This window comes from Myotis lucifugus, unplaced genomic scaffold (assembly GCF_000147115.1).
Source record: "Myotis lucifugus unplaced genomic scaffold, Myoluc2.0 scaffold_338, whole genome shotgun sequence".
Taxonomy (NCBI): domain Eukaryota; kingdom Metazoa; phylum Chordata; class Mammalia; order Chiroptera; family Vespertilionidae; genus Myotis; species Myotis lucifugus.
Window position 1 is genome coordinate 361495 of NW_005871386.1, and position 14613 is coordinate 376107.

Below are 14613 nucleotides of genomic sequence, written 5' to 3' on the forward strand. Positions count from 1 at the left end.
TCCTGAAGGGGCTGTGGCCAGCCTGAAAACAGCCCTCAGCCCCTCACCCAGGCTGTCCAGGTACCCCAGCGGGACCCCCACCCTGATCCAGGACACCCTTCAGGGCAAACCAGCCAGCCCCCACCTGTGCACCAGGCCTCTATCCTATATAATAAAAGGGTAATATGCAAACTGACCCTAACAGCAGAACCACTGGGAATGACTGGTCACTATGACACACACTGACCACCAGGGGGCAGATGCTCAATGCAGGAGCTTCCCCCTGGTGGTCAGTGCACTCCCACAGCGGGAGCTCTGCTCAGCCACAAGCCAGGCTGACGGCTACCAGCACAGCGGTGGTGGTGGGAGCCTCTCCCTCTTCCTCAGCAGCACTAAGGATGTCCAACTGCAGCTTAGGCCTGCTCCCCGCTGGCAAGTGGACATCCCCCGAGGGCTCCTGGGCTGCTAGAGGGATGTCTGATGCTAGAGGGATGTCTGACTGCCAGCTTAGGCCCAATTCCCCGGGGAGCGGGCCTAAGCCAGCAGGTGGACATCCCCGAGGGGTCCCAGACTGCGAGAGGGCACAGGCTGGGCTGAGGGACCCCTCCAGTGCACAATTAATGGTTGTATAATATTCCCTCATACTGATTTACTCTGACCTGTTAAACCATTCAACTAAGTTGGAAATTTTACGTTATTTCCAGCTTGCTTTTTTTTTAACATGTCAAAATACATCTTATAATTGCTAGGAAGAGATTCTTTTTTGTGTCCTTATTTTTTTTTTTTGTATATCAAAAACACAACATCTTGGTATTAAGAGAAAATCTAGGTTTTCTAGGTTAAGAAAAAAATCTAGAATATCATTTTTCCTTAATCAGTAAGTATATAGCAATAATAATTCATTTTTTATGTATATTGATTTTTACATCTTAAAAACTTGACCTCTTTTGTAGGTCCATGAATAAACTGTTAAGGCCTTGCATTTCTTTGTATTTAATAACAACAACAACAATAATGGCATTATAGAATACCAGCTGGGTGTCAGGCATTTCAGTACTTTACATGAATTGTCTCACTCAATCTCAGGAAAATTCTAAGGTTTTTATTCATTTGCTCCCATACCACTCTGATAAGGAAGGTATTACTATTTTGTTTACAAACTGATGTTTGGTACGTTAGGTGACTTGCCCAAGTTCATATAGCTAACAAATGGCTGTGCCTACTTTGAAACACACATCCATACCTCCTGGCCCAGTGTTCTTGCCACATTTAGAAAAGACTCCTTGTTTGAAAATCCCAGAGAAACATTCTCCACCAGGTCCTGCCATTGTGACCTGCTACCCTTGTGGCAAGTGTTCTGCTTTCTACAGAGACTTGCGAAAAACACAAAGGTCCCCGGAATAGCAGCAGCCTTTGCTCTCAAATGTCCACAGCCGAGGCACACCACGATTAGCAGGGACCATGGGCTCTCCAAGTTTCTATCTCTCCATCTATAAAGAGAGATAATATGGGGACCTGCCTCGAGGGGAGGTGGTGAGAATTAAATGAGATAACCTTTGGGGATCGACTAGCAATGTACTCAACACATAATACGCCTTCAAGAGATGCTCCCTGTTATTACTGAGATTACCATAAAGTTGCGCTACAATTAAATTGCAGGTAACATTGAACAAGTCTGCAGAATATTATCTTTCTTTGATGATTTAGAAGGTCTTTTAGGGTCTTTAGGATTCCAGAATATTCTCAATGCATCAATTGTCATTATATAAATGTGTGGCTGTGGAAGATACAGAATGGTGACCCAGTTGTGCCTACCCGCTTCGTTACCCAGATAATGCCTTTAAAAGAATAAACTTTGATAGCGCCCTGGCTTCTTATCATTTGAAAAGAGAAAATGATCCCAGTTGCTTGAACTTCCTACACGTTGAGTAAAGGGGCATTGACCCGATAGAGATTATTCTGACCATAAGATTGAGACCCGGTTGCTTCATTTTCCGGTTCCAGTTGGTGTCTTTTCTAATTAGTGTAGCAGCACGTCACCACAATCACTGGAAAGTCTTAATCATTTACATATTTTTCCTTATCTCTGAAAATGACTTAGAATGTTTTCTTCCAGTTCAGTGGTTATTTTCATGAAGCTGCCAGGGTTGGGTCTGAGGCGCCTCTCTGTGCCTGAGGAAGATGACAGGAGAGCGAAAATTGCCTCCCCGAGTTAAATGAAAGCCAGGTCCCCCTTCCGAGGACCTATAATAATCAGCTCTACAAGCTGTTGGTTTGTGTGTCCTATTGATTTAATATGCTTCTAATCAGTACATAAAGCTATGGGCCTGCAGTGTTAATTTTTCATATGCTTACAAAGTACCCTTTGATTTTCTGTCACACGTTAATTACAGCGTTTTGCCATTAAATAGGAAGCTTTGTGTAAACTAATTACTAGGTAATCATTGTCTACTGCAAGCGTGCTGTTTGTACCTTTTATTTTATTCTAAAAATGCACAGATCTCGCAGTCTGGAAACACTCTACCTTCCAGCCATTAGCTCTCACTAATTCATAGCATTATTGTGGTGAGAGTGGAGGAGTTGTAATTGTTGTGGTATCAGAGCTGTTAATTACCGGAGTAAACAGTTGAAATGGTGCCAAGGTCTATTGTACGAGGCAGAGAAAAGGAGGTTTAAATGTTACTCCCACCATCTGGGGACCAGGGGAGAGGCAAATGCCGGGGAACAGCAGTGAGGCGCTATCGCCGCCTCAGCTCCAGGGTTGGTGGCCATATGGATCCAGAATATTCTGAATCAATTGAATTTAACTGCCAGTTTTTTGCAATAACAGCGTGGAAGGAAGGAATAAAGCAAAAGATGAGAGGAACGAGAATGGGTTAGTGTTTTCACATCCAGGGAGTCCCCGCTGGAGGTCTTTTGGAAATATCTGCTTTGCTGAAAACCACAGAGCAGGCCCGGGCCCTTGGAATGGATTCCAAATGAGTTTCACTCTCCTTGCCCGCGACGGCGCCATTTGCTTCTGGTCATCTGTCCCGCGTGCCCCTCGGGCAGAGAGGGATGCCCTTGAGAAGACCGGGACTTTCATGTAATTGTGCCAGATCGAACACAAATCCTCACTTTTGGCGTTTTAACAAAGCATGGTCTTGTAGAAAGAAAGCAATAATACGTATCTAATGCTATCACATCCACCTTACGTATATGCATCTGTGCACGGAGGAATATCAGAAAAGGCACAGCTCTTCACTCCGATTTTAAAAAGTAGAGGCTTGCCCATTCCTTCTGTCTGAAATTAAAATATAATTTCTCCCCAGAGCCTCTCATTGCATTCCACAAATTCACCCTTCTCCCCCACCACTTGAAAAAAAATTAAACCGCAAAGGGCACATGTTTTCTTTTGTTTTTAACTTTCAACTAAAGAGCTTTATCAGCTTCTGCAATTTTTTTTTCCAACCAGCAATATTTCTCTATCTGGAAAGAAAGAAACCAATCACCAATAATAATAATTATAGCCACTTCCACTTCCGGTTGAGCTTTAAACCGCACGGTTTCTGCTTTCAGATATTGTGTGATCTTTAAGACAGTGACATGTATTTGCTTGATGTCACTCGTATTTAATAGAATTTCCTTCGAACCCATCTTCCAACATTAAAAACATCTTTTAAAAATCTGCCACTTGCTGCTGTAACTACTTTTCCGTATCATTCCCAAAACAGGAACACATTCTTCTGTTTTTAAACCACCCTGGATTATTTATTTCTAATTGCTCCTTTAGCAGATGCTGAAGGAATTTAGGGTGTAGTGTAAACAACTCCTTTAAAGAGAGCGATCGCAGGCCGCCTCACACACCAGGAAGCACGGGCAGCAGCCGTCGGGCTTTTATGACGGCAGTCTCGGCCCGGGGAGGCTTTCTTTCTGCTTTTGTGCATGTGCAACAGTTCAATTAGGAATTTCAAGAAACGCTTCATCTTTATCTATGGAAACCCCAGCTGCAGCGTGATGGGGTGAGCCTGGAAAGAAAGCCACGGCCCCCTGTGGAGAGGGGGGGAGAGAAACAGCAGTTTCAGTGCCGGAAAGTTGAACGGGAATGAACCTTTCTAGAGTTTCTGGTCGGGGCGACGCAGTTGCGCTGAGCTTCGGGATGGAGGCGCGACATATGTGCCTCAGTTGGACAAAACGCTTCTCAAGTCAGATCACCTGCTAGGCCTGCAGGTGGGTGCAAGGTGGAGGCCGGGATAGCGAGGGGCAGGCTCCCCGGGGGCGGCGAGTGGATAATGCTACGTAAGTGTGGGATTATGGACGCGTTTTCACCATTCTGTTTCATGAGAGCCGCCACCGCAGCGAATCACTTGCCACACAGCCGAAATGGGCCATTAGCTATCAAGGGAAAATTGTCTTTGCCGCTTTCGGCAGATGGAGCAAATATTTTACAAAGCAATCTTACATACCAAAAACATTTGTGTGCCTCGGTAATGGTGGCTGTTTTACATTATGTTACCTTCGACAGCAGCATAATTTTCCATCTCGTCGAAGGCAAAGTTGGCATTTTTGATTTCTAAATTCTCAATTAACAATTAAACATGGAGCACTAAAACAGTCTTACGCTTTAAGGAGGTGCGGGGAGTAGTTTACGACTTGCTGGAGACCGTTGCATTTTTTCTTGGTCCCCTCAGCATATTTTTGCCCCCTAAGGAGGGAGTGCTTCTCACCCTCCTCGTGGAAAGGAATGAGCGCAAACTCCACTGCTGACGCCAGGACGAGAGGAACCCAGGCCCAGGAGTGGCCAGAGCACTTGCTGGCCTCTGCGTCCACCATGGGTCCCACAAGCCGTGGTGCGGCCCATCCACTTGTATCAGTTTGAAATGTTTCCGCTTCAAGTAATAGCAAACCCATCTCAAAATCGCTTTTAAGATAAAGAGAATGTATTATCTTGGCTCACGGAAAAGGCAAAGATTGGTCTGGCTCCCAACAAGGCTTTATCGAGTGGCTCAGTGTCACCAAGGATCCAGTTGCTTTCCCTCTCACCTCTCTCCTTCACACCGTGTCGGCTCCATCCCAAGGCTGCTGTCCTCGGGGTTCCGATGGCTGCAGTGGCTCCTGGAGCTCGTCCTCGGTCAAGGCAATAGGAAGAGAGAACATCTCGCCTGGTAGCATTTTCAGAAGAGCATGAAGCCTCTTTCTCTGGAGGCCCCAGCAAGGGCTTCCCACATCTGACTGACCTACGTGGGTCACGTGCCCATCCTGCACCAATGACTGTGGCCAGGGCCCCACCCTGGGAGCTGAGGGGAGAGTCACTCTCAATCAACTTGCATAGCCAAGAACGGGATGGTGGCAGTTCCTGAAAAGGTGTGTGGGACATCATCACCCTGAAAGAGGGACAAAGATGCTGGACAGCCAACAACCATTTTTTCATCAGGTTGACAGCACAGACTTAGCCTCATGTGCGGATGACCTAATCTGACCCAGCATGATCATTTATGCCCCCCGATGGCAGTTACAGATCCATTGCACTGTGCCATCCTCCGAGCAACTGGATTGGAATCCGTCTCTGGCCATACCACCCTGAACGCGCCTGATGTTGTCTGGATTTGAATCCCAGCTTTGCTACTTCATGTCTGTGTGACATGAAATAGGGAATCGAGGAACCACTTCAGAGAATGGCTTTGAGATAATAAATATAAACCCCTTGCTACAGGCCTGCCACTTGGTAAGCTTTCCACAAGTGAGAGCTGTTATCGTACCTAGAAAGCGACTGCAACGGTAAAAAGTAGCTCACGCACAGCAAACTCAGCCTCGGATTTGGAATCCCTCCCTTCGAGCCAACTGCAACCCTGAGCACTTTGCACGGTACCCCAGACTTTGCCTCTGAGGGGGCAGCAGTGGTGGAGAGCACCCACCCAGGTCAGAAGGCAGCCAGAGAGCCCCCGCGGCCTCCGTGGACCGGTGGCGAAGCCCCAGCCCTCCTCGGACACAGGAGACATTCGCTTGGGTAGTCCCTGTGGCCCTTTCAATCCTGACCGTCTTGCTTAGTTTTCCAGGTCACTGTCTTATCCTTCTGGCTTTATGCCACCCTCTATCCCCCCTTTTAGGGACATCAGAAACCTCTGTAAAGCAGGACTATCTAGGTGTGTCCTGGGTTTCTCTTCTGAACACTGTCAAACAATGTCTGATGTGGGAGACTGGAGGTGATTAGCCAAAAAGCTATTTGCTTAACTCACTACTGCAGAGCCAGCAAAAAAGCTTCTAAGATCAAATGAGTTTTGGTGGGACTGATACTTAGAGCATTCTAATTTGTATTCCTTCTTCCTCCTCTCCCATCCTCCCCAACACACACACACACACACACACACACACACACACACACACACACACAGAATTTACTTGGGAAAGTTAACTCTCAGGAGTTGAAAGTAGCTGTAGTCAGTATTAAATTGGATATGCTAGCAGCTTCCCCTGAGATGTCCTGCATTTCCTTCAGTCAAATACCTCTTCCTTCAAATTTACACTTTCTTGATAGAAAAAGAGAAAGAGGTGAGAGGCAATGTCCACGCTACCTGGAACGCTCCAAGGTCATGACTACTGTCGCACTCTGAGGGGTAAATGTGGGTGCTGGACAAAGGGGACAAGGCTGAGGGGTAAATGTGGGTGCTGGACAAAGGGGACAAGGCTGAGGGATCAGTGTGGGTGCTGGACAAAGGGTGACAGGCTGAGGGATCAGTGTGGGTGCTGGACAAAGGGTGACAAGGCTGAGGGATCAGTGTGGGTGCTGGACAAAGGGTGACAGGCTGAGGGATCAGTGTGGGTGCTGGACAAAGGGTGACAGGCTGAGGGATCAGTGTGGGTGCTGGACAAAGGGTGACAAGGCTGAGGGATCAGTGTGGGTGCTGGACAAAGGGTGACAGGCTGAGGGATCAGTGTGGGTGCTGGACAAAGGGTGACAAGGCTGAGGGATCAGTGTGGGTGCTGGACAAAGGGTGACAGGCTGAGGGATCAGTGTGGGTGCTGGACAAAGGGTGACAGGCTGAGGGATCAGTGTGGGTGCTGGACAAAGGGTGACAAGGCTGAGGGATCAGTGTGGGTGCTGGACAAAAGGTGACAGGCTGTGCAGAGGTGGGAACAGCTCTGGAGTTATCGGCTCCACACAGGCCAGCAGCTACTGTGATGAGCAGAGCCAGAGCAATCCTGATGGAATGAAAATCTGGAATTCTGATTTTTTTCCAAAAAGTAAAAGATATTTTTCTAACATTTGCTTATTGTCAACAAGGTACAGACTTTCCACAGCCCCAGAGTCACGGGTCTCAGTGGTCGGCTCCAGGTGGGTGATAGGAGCTCTGAAACACTGACTCAGGGGTCCGTTACCTTGATGCGGCTCAATGAAAAGACACTGACTCCCAAGTTTCTAAGATGGAGAACATGTGCCCAGTTGCTGGCCTATAACAGACTACACACACACACACACACACACACACACACACACACTCTTACACTCACATGCACACACACTCATACATACACACACTCACACACACACACGCACACGCACACACACTCACACACGCACACGCACATACACTCACACACTCACACACACACACACACACACTCTGGGAGGGTGAGAAAGCAGAAAAGAAAGCAGACGAGCAATGGTTCCCCAGCGCCATTGCTTTCTGTTCTCAGTCACATGTTAAAAACCAACCAATAACAGAATGTGACAGCTCGGCAGGTGACCTGGCACAGGCCTCCTGGTGCCTCCGCTTCCCATTTGTAAGGGAGGGCGCTGTGCCTCCGAGTGTTACCAGAAGGACTGGATGAGAATGAACGGGAGCCTGCTCTGACAAGAGAAAGTGTTCTATAAATACTGTTTGATGGTCCACATGAATTTGGGGGTTTCTCTGGCTTGGCTGTGTCCGTGTGTGTGTGTGTGTGTGTGTGTGTGTGTGTATTTAAGTTTATTCTGAACAGTATGAACCCAAATAGCTATAGATCTTTCCTTGCCAGCATCCGCCCTTAAAGGTGCAGTCATTATGTTTGCACTATGCAGAATGATAATCACTAGCGAACAGAAACTGCCCCCAGTACTGAGAACTCACAGCCGACATCAGGAGGCCCTGTGTGACCACTGCGCCCGCTTGCTCCTCAGGAAGCGGCGTCTCAGCTTGTCAGCTGCTGTGCTGGAGGCCTTGGCACCTGGATTTGAGCTCTGGCCTCACCCCCCAGTTCACAAGCAGCTGAGTCCCCAGCAGGCACTGTGCTGTGGAGGGTGGTTTTGGGGAAAGGGGTCAGGCGTGGGGTAAATTGAATCTCTTACACAGAATATCATTTTGCTGCCCTTTCTTAAATATAAGTTGCAGGTCCTGCTGTATTTTTTTTTTTAGTAGGCATAGAGGGATAATTTATTGGTATTAAGGCCACTCTTAGTAGAATTACTATATTTCCTACCAGGTGCTTTAAAAATAAAGAAATAAGTTAACAGATATTAACTTACTTGTCTCCCCATTATCTGTCTCCACGTCTTTTCCTCAGAGAGATAATCATGGCCCGAGCTGCCTCTGTGGGTCCCAGCATCCCCCACTGAGTGTCACCCCACCCGCGCCCCCAGCAGTGGACTTCTCATGACAGGACTCAGTCACCCTCCCATTCCCACAGCAGACTTCCCTCTGGGAAACGAGCCCTGCCACACGGCTGGCCTGTGAGCAGAGGTGGCGGTGGCACCTGGCACAGTGTCCAGATGCCTCCCGCCCGCTGCCGTCTTCTGATTTCTCATTGGCCCTCACACAGCAGGCGGCATCTGAGGTGACACTTCATAAACGCCACCTCACTTTTCTTCCCAGTGCCCCTCAGAGGCAGGAATCCCGTAGCCTCCACCCAGGAAGATTCGTGCTTCCTCAGTGGTCATCACTCGGGCAGTTCCTGGGCAGCAAGGAGGGAGCCTGGTTCCCATTTTCTCTTATTCAGCTGTTCAGGGCTGGGTCCCTGTGTTTACTGCTGCCAGGATTCATTCCGCAAACATTTAGTGCTCCCTGTGCCGAGCGCTGGGGAGACTGACCTCAAAGCCACCGACCACACCACTGAGGAGCTGGAGAGCAGAGAGAGGACACCCACTGGGCAGCAGAGAAGGCTTCCTGGTGGAGGTGTGGCCAAAGGGTCGGAAGGAGGCAGCCAGGGGAGGAGAGGAGGAAGGAAGGCAGACTGTTGAGATGGGCCCAAGGCAGCAGGGGTGAGGCTGGGAGCTGGAGAGGAGGCAAGCGAGGCTACATTAGGGACCAGAGGCAGGTACAGAGGCCCTTCCTTAGGTGTCAAGTGGGTGGAGATCTAGTTTCAAGATTTAGGTGGCCAGGCTCTCACCTCCTCCTGGACTGCATCCTCTCCATGGCAATCTCCCCCAGTCCCTAAACACGTCTTTCCCTAGTTCAGCAACTTAAAAGGCCTGACATCCTGTCATTGTCCCCAGTTTTCTTGTGCTAAAATACATGCAGCATAACATTTACCATCTTAACGACTTTTAAGTGTACAGCTGGGTGGTATTAAATAGGTTTATAATGTCTTGCAACCATCACCACCATCCATCTCCATCACTCTTTTCCTCTTATAAAACTGAAATTCTGTACCCAGTAAACATTAACTCCCCATTCCCTACTCCCCCGGCCCTGACAACCATCATTCTACTGTACCTGTAATTTTTTATGTGGATGGGTGAATGAATGAATGAATGAATGAGTGAATTCTTTCCCTTTGATGTCTTGATGTGAATGATCACATAACAGATCCCTGGGAAGATGGTTCAACCCCTGTCGGAAGCAGGCGGAAGGCGGAACAAAAGGGAAGTCTCGCTGTCCTGGGAGAGGGCCCAACCTGCGGGGCTCCCTTCCTTGAACTCGGTTGTCCCGAGCAGGGTGGGAATCCACAGCTATGCTTCCTGGTCCCAGCTGTCGGCCACTTCATGAATCACAGACAATCAGTCTCGTCAATAAGGTAGAATGGTTTTAACGGAAACAAGTGTAGAAAAGAAAGGCGTTTGGAGGACAGTGCTCAAAGACGGAGGTTGCCAGACCGTGTCCTGTGCACTTGTTTGTGGTTTAGATGCAGGCCTGTGAGAGATGATGGGATGGGCAGTAAGAGCAGGACAGCCATGTACAGTGTGCAAGATATGGAAGGGGAAAGACCCCTGCTCTAGCAGCGCTTTCCCTGCCTCCACCTCCCCAGGCAGGGGCTGCAGCACGCCGCCCCCCCCCCTCCCTGAGCCCTTCTTCACAGACTCCCCTCACTGTGCTGGGAGCCTCCTGAATGAGTGTGGTCCAGGGCACTCCCCTTCTCCTGGCATTCTTGTTTTGTGTGCAAGCACTTGCTAAGCTACCTAATCAGATCCTCCCGCCAGGATTTTCTGGATATTTCTGGGTATTCAGAAATTATTCAGATTATTCGGACCTGCCTAGGGTATATATATTCTCAGATGCTTGTCTTCTAATGTAGATGTTCAGAGGGCACTGGACCCAGAATGAGCCAGGTGTGCCAAGGAGCTGGGGGGGAGGGGGAGGAAATCACTTTTTAATGTCAGGGAACGTGGAAATAAATGAGCTTACAGATTATTTCTGATTCCTTCTAGCCCCACTCCCCAAAGCTGATTTTTTCCCCCAATCCCCAAATTACTGAGACTTCACTCATAGATTTGGAAGTTCTCAGCAGCCTAAAGCAAGCCTGAGTTCTTTTTGCCAGTGTCCCATATTTTATTTTATTTTTTTAATTGAGTTCAGAGAGAGGAAGAGAGAGAGAGAAACATCAATGACAGGAGAGAATCATCCATCGTCTGCCTCCCACACATCCCCTACTGGGGATCGAGCCCGCATCCTGGGCATGCGCTCTGACCAGGAATCAAACTATAACCTCCTGGTTCATAGGTCAATGCTCAACCACTGAGCCACACCAGCTGAGCATCCCATATTTAAAATATGAATACTGCCCATTACATGGTTTTACATCTTCAGCCCTGCCCTACTTCATGCAGAAATGAAATCTAAAGATGGCTTCCATTTGAAAGTGTTTAGATAGTCTCTTCTCTTTGAAAATGTTTAGACAGTCTAAGATTATTAAAAATAAAAATTGTCCTGGCAAACCAAGGCTTTTTATATAAAAAAGCCAAGCTTCTTATGCATAAGAGGGTTTCCTACTGTTTTCATTTTGACCGGAGGCTCTGTAGTTTGAGATTGTTTTATGATCCTAGGAGGCCAGGCTCACATCTAGTCAACTGAAGCTGTGACTCATGGGGAATGTGGGGAGCTGGGGCCAGCCCCCCTCCTCACCTCACTCTTCCAACCTGCCCCCACCTAACGCCCCACATTTACGGCGTCAGCCCAAAGTTTAAGGTTTTGTTCACATGGTTACATGGAAACCCCCCACCAGGGGGGAGGGGGCACAGTTTAAAGAGATGGAGGTGCCCAAGAAAGACCCTCCCCACTCTAATTTCTCCCAGGTCAGCCCTGGTAGAGTCGTAGAATAAAAACATTCAGGTCTAATGGATCTGATTTTACAGAATGAGAAACTGAGGCCCCGAGTGGGGAGGCATATTGCCCAAGGACAACAGCTGGTCAGGCAGCCGTGGGCCGAAACCCGGATTGCCTGCTGCGCAGACAGAGGCTGCCTTGCAGGGACAACAGGCACGTGAGCAGCAACATTTAGGGGCCACATCACTTTGAAATATGAAAACGGAAGTGGCTGGGAAAATAGAGAAACTTTTCAAAATGGCTTTCTGACTCTGGGTAAACAGTAACCACATTTTTTTTTGCCTGTTGGAGGCCTGGTTTTTAATCACTCCACAAGCAGTTTTCATTTCTGTAGTAAAATTGCTTGTGGTTCTATTTAATTTGTTTCTGCAGGAGCCAGCTTTGATGAAGATCTCCGAGGAGCTGGCGGGCCTTTTAGCACAGCACGCTCAGCCAGTCAATGGGAAACGCTTCCCCACGTGGAGGAAATTCCTCTCCACACTTCTCAGTCAAGGTAAATAAGACTGTAAAGTTTCTATGGAGCACCCGTTTCCACAACCTTGAATTCTAGTTCTGGGTCAACCTGGGGCCAATTTAAACACCTTGCATCTCTTGTGTTGGTTTGGAAAAGGGCTCCAACAGCAGACTCTTTCCCTCTTTCAAACTTTGCCTAAATGTTTATCTTGCACTCGGCCCCTTAAGTAAATAGGAACTGAGCACACCAGGCATGGCAGGCGCAGCTCAGGATCACAGCCCTTTATGCGCACCACAGACTTCTCCTGAGAGGTGGGCTCTGCGACCCGGTGACCTGGATCTGGATCTCACCACGACCAGGAGCAAAGTTCTTAAACGCTCGGAGGCCCGGTTTCTGCACTCACCTACTTCACAGAGTTGGTGGGAGGAGTCAGCGAAACAGATGTGAAGGATTCTATCTGCAATGGGAAATAAATGTCAGTTTCCTCCTCTGTTTCCTGGGAGGGTAGAAGTGGTCTCACCTCCTCCTGTGAAGGTAGAATCTATAATAATAAAAGCGTAATATGCTAATTAGACCGGACAGCCGAACAACCTTCCGGACATCCTTCCAGACATCCTTCCGGATGAAGTCGCTGCAGCGGGGGCCAAGGCAGAGGCGGTTAGGGGTGATCAGGCAGGCAGGCAGGCAAGCAAGTGGTTAGGGGCAATCAGGCAGGCAGGCAGGAGCGAGCGGTGCTGGATTGTGAGAGGGTGCAGGCCGGCCTGAGGCCTCCCCCACCCCCTGCAAGAATTTTGTGCACCTGGCCTCTACTTGCTAAATAAGGATCCTCTATAGTTCCGGAACAAAGGCAGCTTCCATTCCTTTCATCCTCATCCTCCTAACTCATCCTCATTTTCTAAGGACATTAGGAGGCCCGTGAATGAGGGAATGAATGAAGCGAATGATATTTATCCCCAGTGGGAGTGTTACACCCAGAGACACCTATGCAGTGCCGCTTACTCCCTAGGAGGTTACAGCTTCGGGCAGATATTCTTATATGCTTACCCACATGAATGAAAAGAGAAGGCTAGTGTAACCGACTACAGAAGATACCTTTTCATCTATTCACCACCATCAGGTGATAATATTATATTAACATCAATATGTAATAATATCATAATACTGTAATATTATATGGTAACAGCAGCAGCAGCAACAGCACAATCATGCTAATAGCAGTGATGATAGCCTAATAAGCACCAATGGTGCATATTATGTGCCAGGCACTATTCTAAGTATATGTAAATTAATTCATGTGGTCCTTCCTAATAACCTTATGAGGTGGGTACCATTATCACCCTTGTATTATAGAGGGGGAAACTGCAGTACAAGAGATCAGCTACCTTGCCCCAAACCACTCTGTTGTTATGTAACAGAGTCAACAAAAGGCTATGCCTGTGTTGCTCCAGGAATGTTGGCCAGAGCCCAGAGCCGGTGGGTATATTTATCAAGGAACACATCTTGGCTCAGTGTGTGGGAGAGCATCGAGACCTGTTGGTTGTTGGAATACACTGGCTGGGCAGGGTGGGATGGGACGGCTTAGCCAACACAGCTAACGAATTATTTAAGCAAGGGGTTGGATGGCCAGCCATATAATAAGAATGTTGAAAAGGGTTTTCCTGGGTGGGGGAGATATTGCTGCATGATGCCCAGTGTTCTCTCAAATCTAAATGTCTATAATTCCACAAATTTCCATATGTACCCACTGACAGAAAGACCAAACTAAAAGAGTCAACCCCAAGCATAACTAGAAGAAAACAAGGTACCGATGACAACAACAAAAGAAAATGGTCAAGAATAAGGGATTCTTTCCCTGTGCGGTTTGGCTCAGTAGATTGAGCTTTGGCCCCGAGAACTGAAGGGTCTCAGGTTCTATTCCAGTCAAGGGCACTTTACCTCAGTTGCAGACTTTATCCCCTCCCCAGTCCAGGGAGGCAACCACTTGATGTGTCTCTCTCACAACGATGTTTCTCTATCTCTCCCCCTCCCTTCCACTCTCTCTAAAAAATCAATGGAAGAATATTCTCAGCTAAGGATTAACAACAACAACAAAAAGAATAAGGGATTCTTGCCCTGGCCAGGTGGCTCAGTCGGTTGGAGCGTTGTCCCGTACACCAAAAGATTACAAATTCAATCCCAGGTCGGATTGAGTACAGAGGCAATCGATGTTTCTCCCCCGCCCCCCACCCCCTCAAAGCAATGAAAGCATATCATTGGGTGAGGATTTAAAAAAACAAAACAAAAAGAATAAGAGATCCTTTTTAAGTTAGAACAGAAAGACAGACGTGAAGTTCTCCAGGTCCATCCAGGACAGGATATTAGGAAATTCCCAGATTGTCCAAGGTCAGCCCACAAACCTTCCTTTAATCTATGTATTTTCATGTGATCTTTGCAGATTAGAAAGTGTTCCCAGCCCCTGTCTCGTCTCCTCGGAGATGTATAACCACAAGTTTAGGCTTCACCTGACCCTCTGTTCATCTCTATCCTTTCAGTCTTTTTCTCTCTTTTTCTTCCTCCCTCCCTCCCTTCCTTCCTTCCTCCCTCTCTCCCTCCCTTCTTCCCTCCCTCCCTCCCTCCCTTCCTTCCTTCCTTTCTTTCTTCCTTCCTCCCTCCCTCCCTCCCTCCCTCCCTCCCTCCCTCCCTCCT

General features: G+C 48.0%; 1 protein-coding gene across 1 annotated transcript in view; it reads left to right on the plus strand.

The window, feature by feature from the left end:
- Positions 1-14613, plus strand: part of LOC102428524 (IQ domain-containing protein H) — a 124595-nt gene that overhangs the window by 64212 nt on the left and 45770 nt on the right. The window contains exon 10 of the mRNA XM_023764583.1: positions 11847-11967. Coding sequence (XP_023620351.1) covers positions 11847-11967 — 121 coding nt within the window. The remainder of the gene's footprint in view (positions 1-11846; positions 11968-14613) is intronic.